Genomic DNA, 25,522 nt, shown 5'->3' on the forward strand with positions numbered 1-25,522 from the left:
TTTCCCCGTTAATTTTTTTCTAGTAATGCTGTTCTGCTGCTTCCTTCCCACCATCTCCAGTAGCTTTGGCCAAATTTCAGCTAAACTTTACAGATGTAGAGATCTCACAGTTAAACTCAAGACCTACACAAAATTGGTGTGCATGGGTAGTGAAGAGATGCAGACTGGTGTGTGCTGACAGAGGGTTGTTGTTCTTCCCCATATCAGGTCACTGACCAGTTGGGGGGGTGTGTATTTAGCAGGACAGTCTCCCTGTGGGATTTAAGAGCTGTTACTTAACCCAGCCAAATGAATAGCAGACCTGCTGGGGATTGGCAAGATTTCTTAAGGGAGGTATGGTACGAGTTTGTAAGAAAATGGGCTTTGATAGTTTTCCTGGTTACAAACCAGCTTATTATTTGCTGAAATACAGGGAATATTTACTGCCCCAAAATAAACAAAGCATATAGAAAAAAATCTTCCAACATCTGTGTGCCTGTCCATCTCTTCATTTTCAAACTTGTTTTCTTCTTTCTGTTCTAGAAACGCTTACCACCAGCCAACATCTTGCAGGCCACGGTTCTTATTAGTCGGAAAGCCAGGAAGCGGGCAAGCTTCTCATTTGGCACCTGCAGTAATACATGCCCTGGAAAAGTTTCCAGTTTATACACTAGACCTATCAGTTTTGTTTGTTGGCATTACATCACCAGAAGAAACATGTGCCCAGGTATCTCTTCTCTTTAATCTCATAGGATTTATGAACTGTATATAAACTAGTGGAGGAAGCGGAATTCACTGTTCATAGAGGTGGCCTAGCTTGAATGTGCAGTTCCGTTTAGTTCTATCTGAAAATCCGCTTTTCTTCAAGATTAAATGATACTGAATAAGGATGTCCTCCATGGCCATAGTTTCTATTCCACATTAAACAGGGAGGATGTTGCTAGCAGGTCAGGAGGATGGGAGGTGCTACTTGCTAGTAAACCCCTCTTTATGGCAAGAAACTCCTGCCAGTCTTGGTAGGATCCAGGAAGTTGTTTTCATTGCTTCTTGAGAATCTGTGCTTCCAGTAGATGGCATCAGCCTGACTGCATATCGTGTACTTTTTGTAGCCTTCTTTTTTATTCTATTTGTAAGGCAATCAAGGTTTTGGGGAAAAGAAGTGTTTCTTTTTTGACATATACACATACAGCTTATAGTGCTGCTGTATATGCAGTAAAAGTATTAAAATTCATGGAACACATTTGTACACTGGTGTGTTTTTCTTAACTGGGAAAATTAGATATAAGCAGATTTGGTGCTTTTTTCCTTTTAGGCAGGAAATCCATTTTGTTGTTTTATATCACTGTATTAACATATTTTGAGCTTGTAGCAGCATTTGAGAACTGTATACAAGTAAGGGTAGATGCATGACATGACTGGATACTCATTTGTCACCTAAGAGGAACAGTTCCTTTTTTCTCATGTGATGGTTGCATCTGCAGTCGTGTAACTACCATGTCTAGTCACTGCCCAGATATACCACTTGCACTTCCCATCTTGTGACAAGAACTCCTTGAATCTTTGTAATCTGAAAGGGTGCATGGAGAAATTTGTCCTGTGAAAGGACTGTTGCCACCTCCCTCATGTGGTAGGTGCATGTTTGTCTCCTGCGACTGAGGGTACCATCTGTAGGCAATGATTTGTGGTCTTCCAAAGCATGTAATCTGGTCTGATGGATCCTTTGGTAATAAGAGGCGGTGAGTGACTTAGCTGTTCAGGCCAATAAAGACTGGTCACCTCTTCTAAAATGTACTTGAAATTATGAATTGTAACCAGATTTCTTTTACAATGTCAGCCCTCTTTTCACATAGGTCTTTTCACATGTCCAGGCTGACTTGACTGTGTACCCCCCACTCTCAGTTGAAAATGATGTAATTACAGTTGTGCAGTGGTTTACCCAGACTAGTAAGACATCTTGCTGGAAGGGTTCATCTTGGGTTTTCAGGCACACTGGCTGAGTTGTGGGGCTTTTCAGGAGTTACCTTGCACTTGAGTGGTTTGGAAATCAGGCATAGATTCAGGTCTATTTTTGTCTGCATAGCAATGTCTCTTATTTGAGTCAAAGTGAAAATTTTACCTTATTGTTCAGGAGTTTTTCTTTTGTTGGTTTGTTTTTTATATTTTGGCTTCATGTACTCATATTTCATAAGATAGTTTGACTGATACGTCATTATTTATTAGCCTGTTCTACACTGTTTAGTTTTCTTATCCAAGCTTTCCTTTTACCAGTTGATGCGAGAAGCTCAAAGAACAGCACCAAGTATAATTTATATCCCAAATATTCATTTGTGGTGGGAGGCTGTTGGAGCTACTTTGAAAGCTACTTTTACAACTCTACTGCAGAACATTCCAGCATTTGCTCCAGTTTTGCTGCTTGCAACATCTGATGTGTTTTACGCAGATCTCCCAGAAGAGGTACTTCTATCAATACTTTTTTTATTCAGTTTCTTGTTAATTTACAAAGCCTTTAAGCATTGGAGTACTATGCACTCTTAAGCAAATTAATACTGCTATTACTCAGGCACCCTAACCAGGTGCAACCCTAACCTTACAATTTGCTCAGACAAAGCAATGCTAAAAGCATTTGTCTAAAGCGTTTTCTGAGTAAAGAGATGGACTTTGACCCAGCTCTTCCTCCCTTCTCACATGCTCATGCTTCTTAGACAAATGTAGAAATTTACTTCACACAATAATTCACACAGTGACTTCAAGATGGTTAGGTATGTGCTTAGTAAAAATATATGATGCTTAAAATGTAAATGGGAAAAAGAGACACTTACTGAAAAGTGAAAGATACTTCTGCTGAAAAAGGACGGTGGTCACACTGTTAGTGACGGAACGTAATTTCAAAATTGTTAATAAACATTTCCGTTTCTTCCTATAAGTGAAAGCTTTACAAATTAGAAATCTAAGTTCCAACTTCTTTTAAAGTAACTTGGAAATGAGTTTTTCATTGTATTCCTTAACAAAATTCAATGAGAGAACATGCTTAGCTTTCTAGACATCTGAAGGGTTTACACTGAAGGAAGGTGTTCAACATGTGATGCTGCTGCTCTGATTATTTTGTTTCAGTACTTGGGAGGAGAGGAGGGGAGCTTACCTAGACATGTTAATCATTAAATGCTTAGAAAGGGCTTAACTTTCTACAGAGGTTTTTATACTGTTAATAAATTCCTTCTAAAATAAGTACTGAAATGCCTTCCATTCATTTTGGTGGTAGAGATTGAAAAAACAGAATAAAACTTGGAAGTATGCAACTTCAGACACCACACATAAATTAATTAAAAATAAAACCCACAAACCTACCACCTTACCAAAAAGCCTGCACTTGTCTGCTGAACCCTGCTTGTTCCCTCTATGGCTGCCATAAAGATTCAAACTAACGGAGAGCAAGGCAGGTAAATGCAAAAGAAGTGGTCTTGGAAGTGTTGAATGTCACCACTTTTATCAGTGTATCATTTGGTCCCTTCACTGAGCTTTAACCTTGGAGGTCTTCCTTTAAAGAAGGTATTCTAATTTGCTGTGCTCAACTATGAAAATCTAGCCTTTTAAGGCCAAGAAGATAAATTTTCATAGTTTGTCTTACCCAAATGATTATTGAGTTTACTTTAAAAGGTGCTCAGCTTTTTGGAATAGGGTATGAATTTGTGTGGCCTTATAGCTGAAATATCTTTTCTCCTTGTGCTTTAGGTAAAAGAATTGTTTGTTAAAGAATTTGAACAAGTTTTCAACATCTGCTTGCCTGATCAGGACGAAAGAAGGAAGTTTTTTGAGGACCTTATTATGAATCAAGCTGCTAAACCTCCTGCATCGAAAAACAAAGCAGGTGAGGCTATTCTACTCTACATATAAAACTGTGCTGATAGTTAATAGCTATACAGTATTTACTTTGGTGGTAATTTTCTATCCATAATTTTTCATATGCTTGTATTTGAATACCATCAATTGATTCAAAGTTTCTGATTAAATTAAGCTTGGCAGCCATTGGAAGTACTGCCTGTAGCACCGCCACCTAAGCCTCGACAGCTGACTGAGGAAGAAATAAGACAGCTGGAGGAGCGGGAGGAAGATACGTTGCGTGAACTTCGGATTTTCTTAAGGGATGTGACTCATAGACTTGTGGTTGACAGACGTTTCGGAGCATTTAAAAAGCCTGTGGACCCGGAGGAGGTAAATTAATGTTGATCTGTAACACCATTTTATCTGTGTGCATTCATAATTTTGCTCTGTGTGTATTTCTCAGTGTTTGTGTGCTTTTTATAGGAAGCTTTATCTTTTGTTTTTAGGACTATAACTCTTCTGATTTTTCAAGAAGTAGGAAGTTAATTTTGCTTTTACTTTTGGCAATTCCTTGAGGCTCTCGAATGTCTGCTACTTAAGTATTCACTGAAAGCCCTGGGCTCCTTCTAAAATGTCTTTAAAACTTGAGAGTATTCCATTTGGAAGGAACCTACAACGATCGTCTAGTTCAGCTGCCAGTTAGACCAAATACCAACACTGCTTTTGAAAAAGCCTTGATATGTAGGCATGTTACAGCACTGAAAAAGCACAGAGATCTCTTTCTTTTTAAACAGTACTTCTAGGAGTGTTTTAATAAAGCCTAAAGCTCTTTGATTGACTGACAATGATTTCTGTGAGAACAGGGGTAGAAGCAGCAGTTTTTAAAATAAATATTACGATTTCTGTTTTCTTTCATCTGGTGCCTCCTCAGTATAAGATTAGCCATAAGGGCTATGGGGTTTCTTCTTCGTCCTGTATGCTTCTGATGTCTCTCTTTCTTATTTAATTTACTGAGTAAGTCTAAGCCAGGGGCGTATAATTCAAAGTTAGCTGTAGTTTTAATACAGCTTTGCATTTCAGCAAAGTCCTGTTCCCCTGAGTGCCCACTGTCTTGTCTTTCCCTTTACTTGCAGTTTCTGAGATGTGAATAATCTAAACAAACATAGATGTCCTCATCTAAACTAGCCATCAGGCTCCTTTCATGGTCTGAGTAAAGAAATCTGCATCTCTGGGTCCAGTTATCTCATTCAGCCTGGAGGACAGAAGGCTCCAGGGAGACCTCCTAGCAGCCTTCCAATACCTAAAGAGGGCCTACAAGAAAGCTGGAGAGGGACTTTGTAGAAAGGCATGTAGTAATAGAGCAAGGGGTAATGGCTTTAAACTGAAAGAGGGTAGATTTAGATGGGCTATTAGAAAGAAATTCTTCACTGTGAGGGTGGTGAGGCACTGGCACAGGTTGCCCAGAGAAGCTGTGGATGCCCCATCCCTGGAAGTGTTCAAGGCCAGGCTGGATGGGGCTTTGAGCAACCGGCTGTAGTGGGAGGTGTCCCTGCCCATGGCAGGTGGTTGGAAATAGATGATCTTTAAGGTCCCTTCCAGCCCAAACCATTCTATGATTCTAAAGCAGATGTCTAGGACAGATATTTCAAAGGTGCAGGTCCTACGGCATTTTTCTTTCTGCCAGCAATAAAGAGAATCTTGAGTGGCTACTGAGAAAGTTTTCTTTGCTGTGGTTTTCTGAAGCAAATGTGAAATGAATCCCACTCTGGGTGTCTGTTCCCTTCAGTCAATTAACTGGTTAATTTCCACCTCTTTGGCTGTGTCATAAATATTTGGGGTTTTTTAAGAAGTCCTTTATCTGACCTTACTAAAATAATTAATTGTGGTTGATACTGTGTTAAATCTCTGAGCATCTCTCTTTTGTTTTTAGGTGCCTGATTATGACACAGTTATTAAGCACCCCATGGACCTTTCAGCAGTTCTCTCTAAGATCGACTTACAGCAGTACCTAACTGCAGGAGATTTTCTAAAAGACATTGATCTAATCTGCAGCAATGCTTTAGAGTACAACCCAGATAAGGATCCAGGAGGTGAGGATGTGTTTTTATCCCTAATCTGTGGTGTGGTAGCATTAAACTGCTTGGGCATGAAATTGTGATAGAAGTGTTGACCAGTAACTCATGCTTTTGCTTTAATAATGAATTTTTCTGTTGTTACACTGAAAATACTTGCTGAGATAACCTTTCAGAACCTACCTGTGAAAAGAGGAAAATCTTCCTAAGTCATCCAAGTAAAGGATGTAATTGGCTGGTACTCACTTGTGACTGTAAAATTTCAGATCGTCTCATTAGACACAGAGCTTGTATTTTGAGAGATACTGCATATGCCATAGTGAGGGAAGAAATGGATGAAGATTTTGAGCAACGCTGTGAAGAAATTAAAGAGTCTCGTAAGGAAAGAGGTATGTTTTTTGACACTGAGGATTTGAAGACTTGTCTCAGTATTTGTAGCCAATATTGCAAGATGATTCTTTGCTATCTGTTCTTTCTTGCAAGGTTGCAGCTCTTCAAAGAATGCTCCACCTTTCTATCATGTCATGCCAAAGCAGAACTCTCTTCCCGAGTGTAAGAAAACAGACCCAAAGTGTACTGAAAAAATGAAGATTCCAGCAGCGCCTGTATATTCCAGCACACCATGCCGTAATGATGGCAAGTTGCATTTTATTTAGCATCACTGATACCTTCTCTGTTCTTGTGACATAGCAAGCTTCTGTGGTGCCTGGTTCTTCATGCCAGAGCCATTACATTTTGTAATTTGCTTCCAAATGTGTGAAAAATGCAGAGGTCATTCATTCAATATAGTTCTGAAGTTCAAGTACCGTGGCTGGTTTACATTGTAAGACACTGTCCTTGCTAGCCCAACTGACATTTAATAGTTCCTAAATTGCTACCTCTTGAAGTCCAAAATCTTGTATGTGGCATTTTCTGAATAGTCAGCTAGGTTTTAGTTACATGAAGCAGTATTTTTCCCTTCCCTGCCACCAAATGCTAGACTCTGTGCCACCCTTATTGTGGTTTCCAGTGGGAGAGGGGAAAAAAACAGGGGAGCAATAGTAATTGATATATAAATGAAAGATCATTATTTCCTCACTTTTGCCGTGCAAAGGATGTGAAAGAACAAAGGGACTTGGGTCTGTCTTGGTGAAAACACATGATGTGGTGTGATGTTTCCTGATCTCACGGGCATGACTTAGAATCTTGGTGTTGACTTCACCCCCTATGCTTTGTGCAGCCCTCTGTGAACACAAAGAATAGCGGGTTTTTCTGGAAGGCAGAAATGCAAAGTTTATTTTGAGCAAGGTTAACTGAATCAGAAAGCATGAGAGAGGTGTAAATCTTTACGGACAACTTTTTCTCCAGCAAACATTCTCTTAAAATCGTCTCATTAGCTTTTGAAGTTTACAGCCTTAGGACAGATTTGAAGAAGGGCTCATCTCAAAATGCTTTTCTGTTGTCCATCTATATGACTTCAGATAATAAGACAGTAAGCAACTAAGTAAGAATTTTTTGCTCATAAAATCTTGAAGCCAATGGTTTTGCAAATGACATTCTGTATCTGGCTTTTCAAAATTTAATAGCAAATTGACCTCATTGACTTGCAGCTCTTCCTCTAGACATATGTAGGGAGGCAGACAATGGTGCTTGAGCTCCTCTGATAATTTTCCTCCTTAACCATTTTAATTAAGGTGAAGAGGCTTGGATTCTGTTTTGGTAATGTTTTGGATTACTTTTTCTGATACTTCTTTGCAGCTATGTCAAAAAGAAAACGCAGAAAGCACAAATGGTCTTCAGGTATTATAGCAAAGAGGAAGATTTTACAGTTCAATAAAGAGAATAAAGTTCCGGAAGACCAAGATGAAGTAGAGAGCGATGAAGAGTCTCCAGAAAAAGACATTTCTAACATGGAGTGCACTGAAGTTGAGTCCAGACAGGATTATATCAAAGACAATGAACACAAACTTCAAGAACGACAGAAATATGGGAATGAAAATGAATTTGGGCCAGAAAGAGAAAGAGACAGAGTTCTCCTTGTGGGTAAATCTGCTTCTGAAAAGAGAGGCATGCTTTCTGAATGTTCAGATCTAAGAAAGGAGAGTCACGTGCTGGCTTGCCAAATCACAGAAAGTTCGGAAGACAGAGGTTCAGATAGTAAGTGAAAAGTCAAACGGGTCATTTGACTTCTTTGTCTTCCTGAGAAGGACTACACTGTTTATTAGGTTTTAGCCTTCTTGCATTCTGTTCTGTTCTTTCTGCTGTCTCTCTTTAAAATCAGCACACAGTGTTTCTTGCATAATGATGCTGCCCCTCTAGTTATACTAGCCAAGCTCATGTTTTTCTGCACCTGTTTTTTTTTTTTATTCTGAAGTTTGTTTTATAAATGGTACCTAATTCATTGACTTTCTTTTATTGTATGAGTGTCTTCCTAGTAATAAGCAATGTAACTTAAAGCTGTACTTGAAGTCAGCGTGGACCCAGTGTCACGCATGGAGTAGAAGACTTATGTCCTAATGCTGGCATGGAAGATATGTTTCCGAACCTAAGTAACTTTGGAGTTAATGGCAATGGGACTATATTTGTCCCCTGGGTTTACCCTGCCTGATTCTCTAAGTGGTTTTTTTTGTGCCTGAGTCTAATTTTTGCAGAGCAATGACTCTCCCCAGAAAGAAAGTAAAAGTGAGCATTTCCCATTGAAAAAATGGTAACAGTTCTGTCTGTTCTTGCAAAGAGAGACTGTATTCCAGGTAAAGGATACTTCGCTGATACTGTATTCTAGATAAACAGATATCCTGACTTAAGAAATTTATGTCATTCCAGATACGTATGCATATGGCAGGGGTCATGCAAGACATTCTCAGGTGGAGCAGCAACAGGTGACGGATGTGGAGAATGCAACGGAAACTCTCACACAGCCAGTGATTGTGGTTTACTGTGAGCTCAAAGTAAGTCTGATTTCAGTTTTGTTAATACTGAAGTAGGGCGTTTTCTTGCTACATGTACATTTGTAAATCAAGTTTGTTGTTAACCAATGCCGATTAAAATGATGGGAAGGATATGTAGCTTGTAAAATAATTCAGCCTGTCATGGACTATGACTGTTGTATTTCCACACCTGGTGTAAAGGCACTTTGATGACGGGCAGTTGTGAGGCAGTAGTATTTTCATTTCGTATGGCTGCTCTCTTAAGCTACATTTTCACAGCCTCACACACCACACACACACTGAACAGGCCCAGCCGTGGAAGAAGGTGCTGCCACCAGCTTGCCACTGTTGCTTTCCCAGAGATTATCACATTCACATCTTTGGTAACAGCAAGGAGTGTGTGAAAGGTTGGCAATTTGCTGCAGGCAGAGTCACTCTGCTAGCTTATCCATGCTCCCGTTTAATGGTAGGAGCTAACTGATCTAGCTTTGCTTCCCAGTCTGCTTCTGACACTTGAGCAGTGTGTTCTGCCAGCAGAGCTGTAGGCATGGTACACGTTCAACTTAGGTGAGCACCTAAGGATGCTTCCATTTCCAGCTGGTGCAGCTGTATCCAGGAGATCTGTAGCCTGGCTTCCAAAGAGCCATTCATTGTACAGTGCCCTGCATTGCAGCAACAGTTTCTCTAATGAAGTGCAACAGTGGCTTTGCTGTGGCAGCTACGCTACAACAAATTGGATTGTGTCATTCCCTGCCATTCTGGAAGCAGCTGATTTGCAATTGTGATCGTTGATGGGATAGCTTTGATTAGTAATAAAATACTGCCTCAAATTTAAGCCTTCCTTTCCTCTGAAGTATGGAAAAATTAATTCATTTTCTCCAGTTAAATCTTGTGAGATCTTTCATCTGTTCTCTGGCGTCACTCCTATTTTAGTTAACAATATAACAAAGTAGGGTGTTAGTTGTATTGCTATTGCTTAGCTTCTGAAAACATAAAAAGCCTATTCAGAAGATCTTGTGCTATTCTAAACTTGTAGTTTCCATATTTATTTTTTTCCAGAAATTGTTGCATCTTGTCACAGTGGTAACTAAGAACTCCAGTATATTTCACCTGGAAAAACTATACGCTGTTCTTAGTCAGTGCATTTACCAACATCGGGAAGATTACGACAAAACCGCATTAGTGAAGGTAATTTTTTTTTGTCTTATGGCACTTTGTGACACTGTTAGGCATGGGTGTGTTATGCATCTGTATGTGTGTGCTCTGGACACGATGCTTATTTAACGTTGTTCTTCCCTGCTTAGTTGTCTGCCTGTGTTAAAAGTCATTTCAGTCTGGAAGACATTTATCCATATTGCAAAACCATTGTTGTATTTGGCTAATTGTTGGCAGTTTCAGGAGGAAAAGGCTTGAAGACAGTGGGTCCACCCACACAGCCCTCTCAAAGCCCTTAACCTCAGTCTGTCAGTAGTCCTTCTCCAGAACCTTTTCAGGGGTGGGGGGCTATGAAAGGAGGGTGCTTTTCTCAGTCTGTTGCTTCCTCTTTCTCGCCTCACAGGCAGTTAAACGTAGTCATATCATCCTTGAAGTACGAAACGTAACAAGAGTTTGAGACTTCTCTAGCCCTCACCATAATCTCTCTGTAACTAGTGTGGCTCAAGCTTCTTTAATTTGACATGCGGGGAGATTTCTACCTATGATGGTGTAATGCTAATGAATCCAATTCTCTGACCTCTTTCTCAAAGAGAGGGTTTCTGAGTTGTCAGAACTCATCAAAAATCTTCCGCAGGCACCCATGGTCCCAGTCAGGCATTCCCAGTATAGAGTTGATTTAGCTCAGTTGGATAGTCAGTCTTCAGATTCAAGATCTTTGAATACATTTCTCTTTGAGATGCTTGTGCCTGAGAATAGGTAAAATCCTTTATGCCTCTCAGTCTGCCTTAAAAAAAAAAAAAGAACCCTCTTCTCTTCAGCCCTGGTCATCTCGAGCTCTTCTATGTCCGAACAAGAGTTAGAACAGATGCTCTGTGTTCTGGTTGTGGAGTGATGGGTGAGGATTTGGATTGAGGGAGGTCATTGCTGAAAAATGCGCCCTTCTCTCATCTAGAATAATGATGTGGGTTTTAGCATGAGAAGGGGTTTGTTGATGTTATCTCAGGGCCTGTGAGCTTTTGTGACATAACTTTTAATGCTTAAAGTAGGAGAGACTTGATTTCTTTTTCTTCAGCAAAAAAACCTATTCAGAGTGACTGTGCAAGCTGGTCAGGAGCAAGCCCTACTGTATGAAGAAATAAACTTTTTAACAAGTAATTATTCAGAGTGCAGAAAATTACATTTCCAGCTTTCAGTTGTAGCTTTTCAGGAACTTTGTAATTGTTGAAACTGCCGTTGATAGCAATCCATACAGTCTTTCCAGCTTCCTCTCTCTTCTGGATGCATAGGGATGCATTTAGAAGCTCGTGGGTATAGAAAGACATTGTGATGGTGGTAGCAGCTGTATTTGCTGAACATTTTGAACAATTGTATGTGTGTATGTACTGTATTTTATGAAGAAACAAATGGGGTTCTTGAGCTTTTATTCATGCTGACTGCTAGTTTGTCTTTTCTTCTTAGGAAATGAAGAAAGAAATTGCAGCCTTCAGTTGCATTCAGTGATCCTTGATTGCAGCATACTTCTACTCTGTTTTTTGTTGTTTGATGAAGATTAATTCTACATATATATATTTATATGAAGTACAGAATTAAACTCTATAACTCAGAAGTTATAAAGTAGGTGTGTTTATTGCGCGCATATGCATGGGGAATCGCTGCACCACAGGCATGCATACCCGAAGTGACGAACTATCTCATAGTCATACAATAAAACAAATGAATATTCATTTAATGCATATACATATTCATTTCCCAACCCCACCCACTCTTGCTTCGTATGCTAATTAGCTTATCAGGCCTTTGCGCTTGCTCAAATTCTTCCAAAAACTGTGGGCAGGGGACTTCGGGACGTGGACAGTGGTCTTTGGGAGGAACGCCGTAGGTCCTTCCTCATGGTGTACTTTTTACCCTTTGCCTGGAATGTGATGGTCTTCCAAATTTGCAGTGTTCTTATAGGTCTGAGCTAATTTATGTCCTTGTCGACCATCTGTTTCTTATTCTTGTTTCTTTTAGTCGCTCCCTCTAGATAACTTTGGGATGTTTCTTATCCTTTTATAAATAGGCCCCTTGTTAGAGAATGAGAAACAGACTCCTTTTTCCATTAGTTATTTCATTAATTATTTCCTTCAAACTATATGGTTACATGACCTAATGACTATACCTACATTCTTTGAGTAAACATATATTTACACTTAAATTATTGTCCCTATTCCATACAATTTCTTCATATCATATACATCTATTAAATATATATTTAAAATTTATTAAGGAAGCTCAAATAAAGTCGTTTAGTTGCTTTTGATATTTGTGTCCCCTCCATATATATCTGTCTATTTATGTGACATACTGCTGTGATTGCCTTTGGAACGCTGCAGATCTGAACATCTCCCAGGTAATTTCAGTACCTCTCTTTAAAAGAAAATGATCAAAAACTTGATAAAATTTTATCATTGTTTTCCACCTTGTGGGAATACAGTCCTCTGAAGTAGTCTGTGGTGTGTATAGTCCACTGCATATTATTACATAAAGGTTTAAATTAAATCTTATGTCAGTACATGAAAAGTAAATCCTTCTAGAAACCCCTTAATGCAGTTCAGAGGTAATTATTTTTTTAATTACCTGATAGCACTTCAAGTGGCTTTCCTAGAATTAACAACCTAAAGAAATTATGCGGAAGAAAAGTGCTGTAAGACTTTTTGCTAGCTGCTTTTTTGACAGGCCAAAAATATGCCATAACTTGAAACAAAGCAAGATTTACTGCTGTAACTTTCTGAGGTAAACTTTAGTCTTGCTTGCAATAATGACAATCGTCTTGATGCTGGAGAACAGCATTTTAACATAAATTGTCAGTTGCAGATCAGGTGGCTTGTAGTTGAATTAAATTGTAAATAGTTTTCTAGTTACCTGGAGAGAATGGTACCTGCCTATGACATAAAAATGAATGTGGTGTTTGGGGTAAGTATATTTCAGTAAAAAGCAAAGCAGTACCCCATTTTGAAGATGTATGCCTCTCCAAACCAGCAGAGAAAATTTCTCTTGGTGAATTTGACAGTTATTTTTAAGAAAACTTCAGAATAAGATGGGTAAAGTTTAATTGGATGAGAATAAAATTTTATATCCGTGGTGATAGAGTATGTGGCACGATTATACATTGCTGCTGTGTTACGTCATCTCAAGGACACAGTGTCTGGTGATGCTGAATGCCGGCGATCCCTCTACTTGTGTTTGGTTTCTTAGGAATGTTCTAGTCTTCCTTTTTGGTTTCTTTCTAGTCTGTTTGTCCAAATATTTGTGCGCAGTGCAGAATTTTTTCTCTGTATTGTTTGGATGGGTATTAATAAAAAAAATCAATCACCTTTTTGGGGGCTTTTGCATGCTCTGTTTTAATCACAATAATTTTGATAGTTAACAACCTTGCACTTGAAAGTCTTAAGACTTTAAAATAACTGTCTGGCAGCAGGCTTGCCCCACTCGCGCGGCATCTTGGTTATACAGCAAAGGCTGGTACAGGAGAAAGAAAAACTATCTTGAAAATTTACATTTTAATCCAATGCATTACAGTGGAAACGTGATGAAGGAATTGACCTCATTTTCCTTAACTGGATCTCCACCATGGCTGCTGTTGACAATGTCCAGTGGGATGTGGGGTGGTTTGCTGACCACATTCCCCAAGGGAGCTAAAGAACTGACCAGGAGCAAGAGTGTGGGCTGAGGAACCAGAAACATTCCTGGGATCAGAACTTCAAAGCTTTGATCAAACCTCTTCACGCCATGTGTCTCCACAAGCTGCTGTAGCTGTACAGCTAGGGTTCTGTAGGTTCTGTCGGTCTTGGTGTTCCATGACTGATGGGTAGGGGTGAGCTTGGTGGTTCCCCTGAGCCACCTTACTTTTTCTTTCTCGGGAACAACTGTACTCCCCGTGACTGAAGCAAAGTGGCCAACGGCTCTGAGAGAAGTGTGTAGAAACGCAATGTTTTTGACGAGCCATGGGCAGTGGGAGTTTAAACTCAGTATTGACTAAAATCTATAGGTAGGTATGTAGTAAAAGGTAGAGACCTCTTTCTCCCAAGTTCTGTAACTAAAGCCCAAAAACTGGGGCTGGGGGTGTGTGGTTCCCACCCACCCCCCCCAGCCGTTACTTTTGTGCTCGCTCGCCCCCGGCTCGGGGCTCTGGAGCTTGCGGCAACGTCCTCACTCGGCGGCCGCTGCGGGCGCCTGAGGGGAAGTCGGGGCCGGCGACAGAGGACGCGCCCTCCCGGGGCTGGCGCCGCCGCCGTCCCCGACCCCCGCCGGGGTGTGTGGCGGGAGGCTCCGGCGCGGAGCTGAAGTTTGTCGGCGGCGGAGGAGCGGGCTGCGAAGGCGCCGCTGCCACCCGGGAGCGCCCGGCCTGCCGCCCCCGCTCCTGCCTGCCGCAGCCGCCGCGCCTCGGGCTGCTCGCCTCAGGAGAGCGGCGGCGGCAGGCTGCGGCTCCGGGGCAGCCCCCGCGGGCGGCCGCTGCCTCGGCGGGGCCGGGCCGTCCTCCGGCTAGTGTCCGCCGCCTGACGGGCGGGGCGGCGGCGGGGCGGCGGAACGGCTCCGCCCCCGCTCCCTGCCAGGGAGGCTGAGGCACCGGCCGCCGCTGCCCGGCCTCCCCGCGCACCCGCCCCGGGGCAGCGAGGCGCCGGGAGGATGCGAGTGGGCGCTGCGGGCGGCGGCGACGCGAGGGCCCGGGCGGCCGGCGGCGTTGGGAGTTCCCGGCTCACCCGCCGCCCCCCCGCCCCAAAAGAAGTGCAGTAGTTTGTGAAACGCAAGATGGCGGCGCGGCCGTGAGCGCAGGCGGGCAGGCAGGCGGGCGGCGCGGGCGCGGGCTGAGGGGGCGAGGCGGAGCAGCGCCGTCAGGTAGGGGCTCGCGTCTCCCGCCGCCTCTGGCGCGGGCGGAGAGGGGGCTCTCGGCGCCGGGAGGTGGGAGGGCGGCCCCCCCGGGGAGGCGTGCCCCCGCACGCCCCCGCTTCCCCCCGGGGAGCGGGCCAGGTGCTCCCCCGGCGGGGCCGGAGCAGCGCCGCCGCCCCGCGCCTCCCCAGGGCAAGGGCGGCTCCTGGCCGGCGGGGGCGGGCGCCCTGCTGCCGCCCGCGGGGTGGGCGCCGTGGGCCGGCCGCGCCCCGCCCGCCTCCCTATTGTCTGGCGGCGGCGGGCGGGCGAGCGGCCGGCGCTGTCCCCGCGGCCAGGGGCCATCGCCTGCCGGGGGCGGTGGGCTCCGCGCAGGCTGGGGGAGCCGCAGCGGGGTAGAGCCGGGGCGTAACTTCGAAGGGGACCGTTGCGTGCCCCCCCGGCCCGGCCCGGCCGGTAGGAGGGTTGAGCCCCTCCGAGCCCCGAGGACTGTCTCCGCTCCCGGTCCTTCCTGCCTCCGCCTTGTGCCAGCTGCGAAGCCGGGCGCCTGTGCGTGGCTGTACTCGCCACAGGGCGGAGGAGGCTCCGTCTGACTCGTCAGCCGGCAAAGGAGAGTCGAGAAGTTCAGTCCCGGGGCGCCCGCAGGAGCTGGCGAGTCCCCGCCCGCTGTCACCGGGCTGCGCACGCCCGGGCTGGCGGCGGCACCGACCGGCGGACGGACGGACGGGCGGACTGACCGGCGGCAGCCGACGAGCCATGAAGTTCCTCTGGCTCCGGAGTCGTCTCGCATCCCGCGGCGCTGCGGCGCGGGGGCGAGCGCGGAGGAGCGGTGCAGTGTATGTGCACGGTCGGGGAACATGCCTGGTGTCCTGCTCTGGGGGTGTCTGGGTTTTGGGGTGCGTTCTGACGCTCGGCTCTCTCCTAGATCAGGGCGTGCAGCACTGGAGATCGACACCGACTTCCATAAACCCTGTAATGGAGGCAGTCCTGGATCTCCAAAAGAGCTCAGAGTATCTGCAGTAGTGAACGTTATCTGGTAGGTTCCTTGTGCGTTGTTTTTGAGCTGCTTGGACTTTCTGGTGGGTTAGTTAGCAGGAGGATGGAGAAGTTTACTTGGCATAGGGCATCGTTCATGTAAAATAGCAAAGGCTTGGATGTCTCTTGGTCTGCAGGCTGGAATAGGTGCCGTACAGAGAGCGTCTTGGGCACGCCGAAGTGCGTATAAGCATTGTATAAATGAAAAGTGGATTTTGTTATGGAAGCTGTTATCTCAAAACAAATACTGCATTAAATGTAGGAACGAGAGAGGAATTGTGAAAGCTGGGCTGTTGGTTTTGCCCAGCAGCATGGGTTTTGTTTGTTCTTGCTTAGAAGGATTTCTTGCAGGAAAAGAAAGCTTGTGAGTACTTGGGAGAAAACGTTTCGAAACAACCTGCGTGATGCAAACTGAATTACATTCTCTTTGAGCGAGCAGGCATCGTTTGGAAAACCCTTTTGTTACTGTATTCAAACATTGCCAGCAAGGCAGTCTGTTTCGCTTGTGTTGTTAACTGAATTCCCCTGAGCCGATGAGAAGTAGATGCTTTTTTTCAGAACCGAATTGCTTTTAACTTGAGACTAGTGGTTCTCGTATCTTTGCTAGACTGAAGAGCCCTGTACTATTGCATTTGGGTAATGTGTGTGTATGCTATGATTGTCCCCAAACTTGTCTTTGTGAAACATAGCAGGTTGAGGTAGAGCTTTTCCTTGTGAGGCGTATTTCTGTATTCCCTTAATGTTTCTTACGACTCTCTTCTGGATTATTCCCTCTCTTGCAACACCCTGGATGACCTGTGTGCGCTGTAGCTGGATCCAGTGTCCTGGTGTGTCTAGCCTTAATTGCTGTTATTTGTCACTGTTGTTCATTATTCTTGGAACAGGCAATATTTATCACTGCGTACCAATACATCATTGGAGATTGTTAGAGCTATGTATTGAACACTTCTGCCTTTGGTAGGTTTCTCGGTACTGAAGAAATAGTGGACTTTGCACTATGGTTAGGATTCCTTTTGTCCCTACTGTACCGAAAGGACTGTTTCTTGTGTCTTCTGAATTGCTGAGCAGTCTATAAAAGTATTTCACTTAAGCTTATTGCTATCCTTGATCTCCCCCCTTGTGCCTCCATGTAGTCTGAGGGAAAGGATTAAATTTTGGTTAACTTTTTCATCTGGCTATGGTTGGTAACCCTTTTGTTTGAGTGTGACTTCAGAGGAGTCTTATTTAAAAAGTAGCCCTGTATCTTTGAAGTCACATTCAATTATACGTGGTCTGAGGATTTCTTCCATCTTTATGAAACTGGAATGTTTAAAGCACCAAGTACATATAAACTGAGTTTTCTTCTGTTTGCACATAATAAATATAACCAAGTCACAATCACTTGTAGCCAAGCTGTGGCTAATCTTTATTTTGGTGATCAGTTTCTCTTTACCTTTCAGTCTGAGATCTAGTCAAGAATTCCATGGCGTCAGATTCAGTATTTCTATGTTTTCTAATTTTTAGAAATGCTGGACCTGTTGCAAAATTTACAGAATTATTTTTTCAGTGTCTGTTGATGAAAATAAAGTTATGTGTGGTAATAGGGTTGGTCGTGGCATGAGGGAAGGTTCTGAACATTTTTAGCTGAGTACATGTTCTCTTCTGTGTATGAATGGTCGATATTCCCTCTCCTTGTGCTTTAGATGTGGGGTCATTGATCCGTACATGTCCAAGATGGTTCACCTCTGAATTGTCAGTGACTTGTTTACAAGTGATGCAATTTTCAGTATAGTACCGTTTCCCCTTTTTCGTTTGTTTACTTGCTATTTCCTAAATAGGCAGCAATATTGATCTTGGTGTTCTACTCATGTGCCTCCCCACTACGTGTCAGTAGCATCACCTTTGTTGAATATATACCTATAAGATTACAGTTTCCATTTGTTATTCTTTCAGTTTCTCATATTGTCAAATTGGGCATTAAAGCAGCTTCGTTCTTCAGGCTGTGAAAGGGGTGTGATTACTTATGTTTTCAGCATTATTACTAGTATTATTACTAATTCCAATGTATTGCCTTTCTTCCAGTTCATCTTCTCTTCTTTTTTTTTCTTTTTTTTCTCTTTTTTTTTTTTTTTTTTTTTTTTTTTTTTTTTTGTGGCTAGTTAAGGACTTTCCCAAATATTCAGATCACTTTGCTGCATAAACAGTTGTTTCTTCTGTGGAGGTGGAAGCCACCAAAAAAGATACGTTTCCTTACCCTGTAGCAGCCAGATGGCATTTAATCTGTGCCTTGTGTCACTTTAACTGATGGTTCATTTCCAGTTCTGTTATCTTTCCCTCAAGGAACTGGAAGGAACTTCAGAAGGTCCACTCAAGTCTTTTTAATATCCTTCGGAGTTCAGTGAACTCAATTGTATTTCATAGAACAGTGGTGTCTCTACTGCCAGTGGATCCTGTCTAACCAACTTAAGAATTCAGCTCAAATTGAGCAAAAGTCCGGTGTTGTCACTTGTGGAAAGATGTGTACCGCATATTTATCCTTAAGAGCTTTGAGATCATAGCAAATGTTAAATAGAATTCAGTGAAAAATAATACATTCTTAAAGGGGAAAGAACTGGAGAGTACATTTATTAGACCATTCAAATTATAAAAAGAGCAGTATCATATTGAAGCACAGAAGCTAGGAAGATTGCTGATGACTGAAAGAGGAACGATGTGGCTTGATGGGAGAACCTTTAGGAAAAATGGTAAAAAAACCTCTATGCTACTTTTTGCATTCCTTAAATGATGTCAAAGATTACAAAGAACTTAATGTTGCAGACATCCTTTAGCAGTGTGACCTCTGCTTGTGCCTAAGAGGTCTAAAGAATCTCAATATATTCTACTTCCAAAGAGCAGGCTTCAAATGGTGTTTGGAGCTGTTTTAAGAAAGTGAGTTTGGTATTTGAGGTTCACTCAGTGCAACTTGGCTATCCCCAGTGGATTTTGCGATCTGCTGCTCACCTTCCTCAACTGTTGGTTTCACTAGGAGTTGAAAGAATGTAACATGCTGCCAGGGGACCCACAATTTGAAGTCGCTGCTCAAGCAAGCCTTGAAGGCTGGCAGTTTTGCTTAAACAGTGGGCAGACAGAACTGTGTAATGAGGCATGCATAACACCAGCCCTCGCTGTTTGGCAAAGCCAGCATCGTTCTGTTGACTGTTTTGAGCGCCAAATTCACCCCACCAGACAGAAGGACAGAAATGAGCTTTTGAACTTCCTAATGGTTGTGGTAAAAGTTCCACATGTTCAGCACTCTGAATCTTCAAGCATCTTACGACCCACATATATTGGATGGGAAATGGCTGTTAGCTTACAATGAATACTGTGAATTAGGCAATCATTTTATATAGATTTTAAGGCTTGAATCCTTATTTATAGGTTACGAGTGTGATTATTTTAACATTGTCTTGCCTTAAAGAAGTGCTAAGAACTTCATAAATGGAAATACATGTTTGTATAGTCTGGGGCAATATTGGTAGAGGTCTCAAGCCTTGGCTTTCCTAAAAATTAAGGTATATTAGCCTAAACAAAACATCGTACTAACATGATTGGCTTTCCATTGTAACACAGGGATGAAGACACGCTTCGTATGTCAAAATGCTATTTATTTTTAAACTCCCCTACTGGCTCTGTGCATGGGTGTAAGGCTGTGGTTTGTTAATTAGGTCAAAATGAGATCTAGGAATGTCATATGTCCTAAAAAGAGTAAAGGGGACACAATGGGGGAAGGAGGCAGTAAAGAACAATCATTACTGTCTGGGGTGTAGAAGACGGGTGGTTAAACCTTAGTTACAGCTGTGTGCTTCTTCAAAAAGTCCAGATTCGTAGTTAATCTTAAGAATACTTTTGAAGTATACAAATACTGCCTTTTTATACGTAGGTCAGCTGCCTTCAGCAACACCAGTTGGAGCTGAGGGCGCACTGCAAATCAGAGCTTTATCAGCAGCTGTATCAGCAGTAGTTGGGCACTTGGCAGCAGTTGCCAAGTGAGCTAGGTGGAGCAAGCATGAGGACTCGGGGGTTTCTGTTTCTCAGTAGGATTCTCAGCAAGAGGAAACATACTTGTAGCTTCGGTGGAATTTTTGGAGCATTCAGCACTGCACAATGTCCAGCCTTGTTTGCAATGTTGAGTACTTATGGCTGGCTCTCTGTGCTCAAAACTTCTCAGTAGGGAACTGGTCTGACAAAAGGTTCACAGTACCTGGAATGTCACGTGAGTTCTAGTTTTTTGTGCATGGATTGGTCTGAGGAATCGGTGCCTGTATGAGATCCCTGCTGGCATTGTAGGTTTCTGTTTAAATGTGATACAAATGACACAACCTTACTCCTTGTATCTTTTGAGTGCTTTTCAAAGGTGACTTCTTAATACGTTTTACTTAGATTTGCTGGAGGAGTTTGTGGGTGAATAGAGAACAAATTATTTTATTAAAAGAAATACTTTAAGATACAAGGAGACTTTGGGGTTTTTTTCTGAGATTATTAAAACTTTGGGTGTTCTATCTTACAATCCACAAACATTCATTTTAAACATGATTCTTCAGAAGTAGCTTTTATTTCTTTAATACTCTAGTTCCTGGGTTCCTCCAGGGGAAAAATAAGGCCTTATTAATATCAGCTGTTTGTTTCTTTTGGGAAAAGGAGGGAAGAGGTGAGAAAAAGAGTAATATTGAGCTAAGTTTCTTCTTTCCACACATAGTAAAGAAATTGTCGCATATGCACATCCTTAGAAATATACATTAATCATTGTATATGATGTTCAGAGAGGGAGAAGTTTTACGTTACTGAATACACTGAAATTTTACTTCACCACCCTTTGTTCTGAAAGCTTTCCAGTACGTTGATATTTGCGTGGGTAATGAGAGTGTGAACACCATACCCTGTGGTCACACATGCTTACTGACAAAGAGCAAGCAATACTTTTAGTGCAATTTAGGCCAGATGCATATGGGCATGATCTAATTCTAAAGGTGCAATTTGCAATGTATGTTCCTTTATATGAGTGAATGTCCTATTTATGGATGTAATCCTCATGAAGTTACTATCTGTGAATTGATGAACAGGAGCCCTCTTCCTTACCAGGCAAGGTTTTAAGTCTGGATGCTGCAGAGAGCTGACCCGAGAGAGGGAGAGGCTAGCTGAGGGTGAGAGCTTGCTGGCGGGTTGGGACTGAAGATGGCTTTGCACCAGAGCAGCTTCTTCTGCACAACTTTGTGTGGAAAGAATCAGTCATTTCCATCCAAAGCAATGAAATAAAAAGCTCAGTCAGCCATTTCATCTTGAGATACCCCGCCCTCCAAAACAAGTACTAAAAAGAAAATGTAGCTTTTGGCCCATGTGTATCGCAAGTAATTTCCACTGATTAAGTTGATGCTTGTAATTGGGATCTAGGCAGGCCATGTTTTATGAAATGTAAGTATCTTTTTTAATTTCAGTAGAGGAAGTTACAAGATTTATATAGTCCCTTTCATATTTTATTTAACCCAATAACTGCTTGGGAAGGAAAGTCTGTTTAGTTTACCTTTGTCCTAGATTCAGTTTTAATATCTAATGCTTAAATGAAGGGGAGTTGATCTTTATTCTTAATGATTCATGCTGCCTCAAAGCACAGTGGTTTCTAGTTGTGTGCTGCCTTTCCCGCTGGGGGATGCAAACAAAAGAACAATAATTTCAGACTCCTCCTTCAGTTTCCAAGAGAACCTTAGCTGCTCAGGGATAGCTTTGAATTTTAAAAGCATTTTTCTTCCAAATTATGTATTGATTGCACACAAAATAGCAGTGCTGTAATATGCAATTTGAAACAAATGCATGATGGTGCTCGTTTGCTTTTAATGCTGCTTTTTCCAGCAGAAAAACAAAAAGTGGATTCTGTTCCCATAAACCACTCTTGCAAAATCTTTACAAACATTTATTAGTCTAGACACAAAATATTCTCACCCGGCCTCAGCTTGACGATGGCAAAAAAAAAAAAAAAAAAGGCAAGCTAATATTTTACTTGGCTGTCAAAAAAGGGAAAAGGGGAAAAAAAAAAATAAAAGCTTGCCTCGGGCTACTGAACCAGTAACATTTTGCTGGGGCTGCCTACAACAACAGATGCGTCTTATTCCCATGGGGTTTCCAGGCCTGCCTATTCTGTTATGCTAAACTTGGACACTCATAAACATTCTCCTTGAGTACCGCACCCCAGTCATATCCTGGGCTCTTCTAATTTGGTTGATTTAATAATGACACTAGATGTGTTTGTCCTGCCCCTCCTTACCAATCTTTGTATTCCCCTGATCTCCCTCCAGATATCATTTAACTAATGTATTAATTAAAAAATAATCCTAATATATGGGAACTGGAATAATTGATAGAAATCAAAATGGTTTTAAATAGGTGATTTAATCACAGTTTATATCTGCATGTAGGGAATCTTGCTCTAAATGATTTCTTCTAATCTGGATTTGCATTTGTTATTTTGATGACTTTCATAAATGGCGAGTGATTCTCATTGTTTGATATTGTGGTAGTTTGCACAGTTTTGTTCTGTAAAGGGATAAATTATATTGGTGAGTGTTTATTTTATACAGTCCTTTATCTTAATATACACTCATCAGAGTTAATTTTTACTTTTTGTCATTTTCTTAGGAAATGGTGAATTACGAATATCTTGTTTTTCAGATAATGATTAGTTCCTGTTATTCCCATTTTATATCAAACTGCATTTGGTTGGAAATTAAAATTTGATTTAAAATTCCCCTAAATGGCAAAAGATGTCTGTATTAGTAATGAAACTACTGTAAATACGTACAATATCTTAATAATACATTTATCCAAGCATGACTGCTTTTTTTTAAAAAAACCTATGGATTTATGAGACAAAATATGATACTTTTTTATACTTACTAGGTTCAGTTTATTGTTTTGGTGATGACATATCCATGTCTGTTAAGATTTTTAGCCCTGGCAGAGCTCATGCTCAAACCTGAATTGGAGGTATTACACAGAAAACAACCTGTCCTGCTTTTTCAGCTTTGAGGCAGGACACTTCTGTCATTCAGAATATAATTTGGATCTTCACTCAGTGCAGCTGTCTACAAAGTGGATGTCTGTCTATAAGGTTAATCATTGACTGCCACTAATTACATCTTTTCACTAAGAATTTCCAACTTGGTTAACTATGATCACTTGTTTCTAAAAAGAAAAATAATTATACAAACTAAAATTGTCTGGTTTAATATTCTTTTTTTTTTCTTCAGTGCTTTTATTCCATTAATAAAAACTTGTCTGTTTACAGAACAGTACTTCAGGCAGTCATCGGTACTCTTAATGAGCATGACTGGTTTAATGTTGGTGAATTAGGTAGGTGTTACTCATATAAGAGGATGTTCAGTGTGATCCTGAAACATTAATGTAAATTAACAAAGTGTTTCTGACTAAAACTTTGCTTTTCCTACTCTCAATAATGGGCGGTTTAAACATAATATTGATTCTTGTCTTCCTTCCCTGCCCCCCAGCTCTGCTGCTGTCCTGTTTTATGCTGTGTAATTTTCGGGGGGGGGGGGCTTCTTTGTTGCTTCTTAAATGTGCTTTTTATCAACAGGTACAGTATTTTAAAGTAAAATTCTACTGCTTATTCTCATTTAAATCAGAAGGAGTATGATTTTGACCCTAGGATATTTATGCAGCTTCAAGCTACCTATATATTTTAAAACAGAACTAATCTGATTTTTTGAAGGTGTTTAAATCTAATGCAAAAAAGAAGAAAGCAGCCCCACAGATTCTTTTTAATGAATTTAATTTTAAGCACAGCCTCCCCATTCATTTTAAGCAGAGTGTTTCAGTTAACTACATACTTTCCACTTAAATCCTGTTGTGCTGACTTTGCACCATTATGCTAGTATGCCAGAGACAAAAAGTGAAACTGGGTAGTCTGTTTTCAGTAATCCTCTCTCTTACTTCCCTGCCAGGCCTGAACATCAGAGGGCTGTGTTTCTCCTGCAAGGGTTGCTCACATGACAGGCAGCTCCTGCAGAACAGGGCAGAAGGTGCAGCCTCCAGCTGTCCTTGGCTGGTGGCTCCCGAACTGGGGGTTGTCCTCTCGAGCAGGGCAGTTAGGAGAGGGGTCACATGGCTGGTTGAAAGTCAGTCATGGAGGTGATGTTCACAGTCAAAAGTTTGGGGTGTCAGCCTGGATAACAGTGGAGCTCCTGGGAACAAGTCTGAAAGATGATGATTCTTGCTGGGTTGCTTTGCTGCTGCATCGAAGGCCTTCACTCAGGTGAGCTGGGAGCAGTGTGGGACAGCATCGGGCTTCTGCTGGGCTTCTAGTCCGGTAGTGCTTGTGGAGCAGAACATGTTAAATACGGTCACTGCAAGCCCTCTGCTCCCTGGTGCCATGGGCTCGGATACTTGTTCTGGTCTGCTGACTCTTTCAGACCCTTCATTACTCTACAGTAACTTGAGTACACAGTCATCTCTCTGACTTCAGTGGGTGACCAGACTTCGAGATTCAGCTTTTTATTCCACATGTTATACTTGGAAGGCTCTGTGGTCCCCTATGTTATACCTTTTTTGTCTCTGGGCTGATTGGCAGTAAACAATGTTTATCCATTCTGTGAATGCATGATGGCAGGGGGGTAGAGGGGGGATCAGTCTTTGTCACACACAGAATAAGACATCTCCCACAGAAATCAGCGGGAGTGTCTAAGGAGTACAGTACAGTACTCAGCAGGGGGATGGAGTCAGGTCGCTGTTGCAAATAAAAATGCTTCGCTTTTTGCAAAGGTTAGCTTGGTACACAGTGGTATTTTACTAGATAGTTGAGACCTGCAGAGAGTGTTTATGCACACAGCTTGGACTACCCTCCTTCCTTTTAGTTATAAGCTGAAAAATTCCCAAATCCTGGGGAGAAAAATCAAGAGTTGAAGGGACTTTTGGAGATCAGCTAGTCCAGCCTCTTGCTCAAAGCAAAAAGTGGATAGATAGTGCAGATAGATAACTGTGCAGATAGATAAGCTTGTTCAGGGTCTTACCAAGTTTTGAAAACTTCCAAGAATGGAAATTCCTTAAAAGTCCCTAGCAGATGTCCACAACCTCTCCGGACAGCTGGTTACAATTCCTTGCCTTGACTCTACTGTCACCACGCCCCTAAAGTGGTGATCATCTGTAGCAGACCAAGAACATGCTGGTGTGCAGTGAGTGGCAGGTAAACCTGAGTTGGCTTGACAGTCTTGCCCTTGTCCTGACAGTAATGAGTGTTGCACTGGGAATACTTGTACTTAATAGCAGTGACTGAGTACCCTGGATATGGAGAGGGAAACTGAAGTGTTGTATTTGTGTTGTGAAAGTGCTGCTGCATGACAAGCATTGGTTGGATCAGGTCAGAGGATAAATAACGTCCTGAAGAACTTCTATAAGATCAGCTGTGCTTGCAGGCATAGACACAGGTGTTTTTCTGCATCTCTCCAGTATGGATGAGTCTGTCAGTAGGGACTAGATGAGTTCTTGCTTTTGCCTGTCCTTAACTTAGGCGATTCAGCTTAAATTGTAAAGCTGTTACGTGACACTGGAAGCATTCTGGAGCCACGTTAAAGAAACCCTTTAAAAAAACCAGCTCTGAAGTCCCATTCTTTACTTCCTAAGTGGAGAAACAAATCATTATCAGAAAATAAAGGACGTCTGATGCACTCTGTG

At 42.2% G+C, this 25,522-nt stretch overlaps 2 protein-coding genes across 12 annotated transcripts in view; both read left to right on the top strand.

The window, feature by feature from the left end:
- ATAD2 (ATPase family AAA domain containing 2) overlaps positions 1-12,230 on the top strand; it is a 33,812-nt gene extending 21,582 nt beyond the window's left edge. For all 4 annotated transcript variants that reach the window (XM_080378198.1, XM_080378195.1, XM_080378196.1 and 1 more), the window contains 11 exons: positions 523-706; positions 2,248-2,433; positions 3,709-3,844; positions 3,992-4,188; positions 5,729-5,888; positions 6,137-6,259; positions 6,354-6,506; positions 7,608-8,006; positions 8,673-8,797; positions 9,836-9,964; positions 11,390-12,230. In XM_080378198.1, coding sequence (XP_080234324.1) covers positions 523-706; positions 2,248-2,433; positions 3,709-3,844; positions 3,992-4,188; positions 5,729-5,888; positions 6,137-6,259; positions 6,354-6,506; positions 7,608-8,006; positions 8,673-8,797; positions 9,836-9,964; positions 11,390-11,431 — 1,834 coding nt within the window. In that variant the 3' untranslated portion in view covers positions 11,432-12,230. The remainder of the gene's footprint in view (positions 1-522; positions 707-2,247; positions 2,434-3,708; positions 3,845-3,991; positions 4,189-5,728; positions 5,889-6,136; positions 6,260-6,353; positions 6,507-7,607; positions 8,007-8,672; positions 8,798-9,835; positions 9,965-11,389) is intronic.
- A 146-nt stretch (positions 12,231-12,376) lies between these two features.
- ZHX1 (zinc fingers and homeoboxes 1) overlaps positions 12,377-25,522 on the top strand; it is a 31,273-nt gene continuing 18,127 nt past the window's right edge. For 4 of the 8 annotated variants that reach the window (XR_013926560.1, XR_013926561.1, XR_013926562.1 and 1 more), the window contains exons 1-2: positions 12,377-14,806; positions 15,720-15,830. The gene's annotated coding sequence lies outside the window, so the exon portion shown is untranslated. Of the gene's footprint in view, positions 14,807-14,831; positions 15,631-15,719; positions 15,831-15,854; positions 23,189-25,522 lie in introns of those variants that run through there. The other 4 variants (XM_080378205.1, XM_080378206.1, XM_080378208.1 and 1 more) reach the window with 4 other exon arrangements.

The sequence above is a fragment of the Falco punctatus genome, assembly GCF_963210335.1.
Source record: "Falco punctatus genome assembly, chromosome: 3".
NCBI classification, from domain to species: Eukaryota; Metazoa; Chordata; class Aves; order Falconiformes; family Falconidae; genus Falco; species Falco punctatus.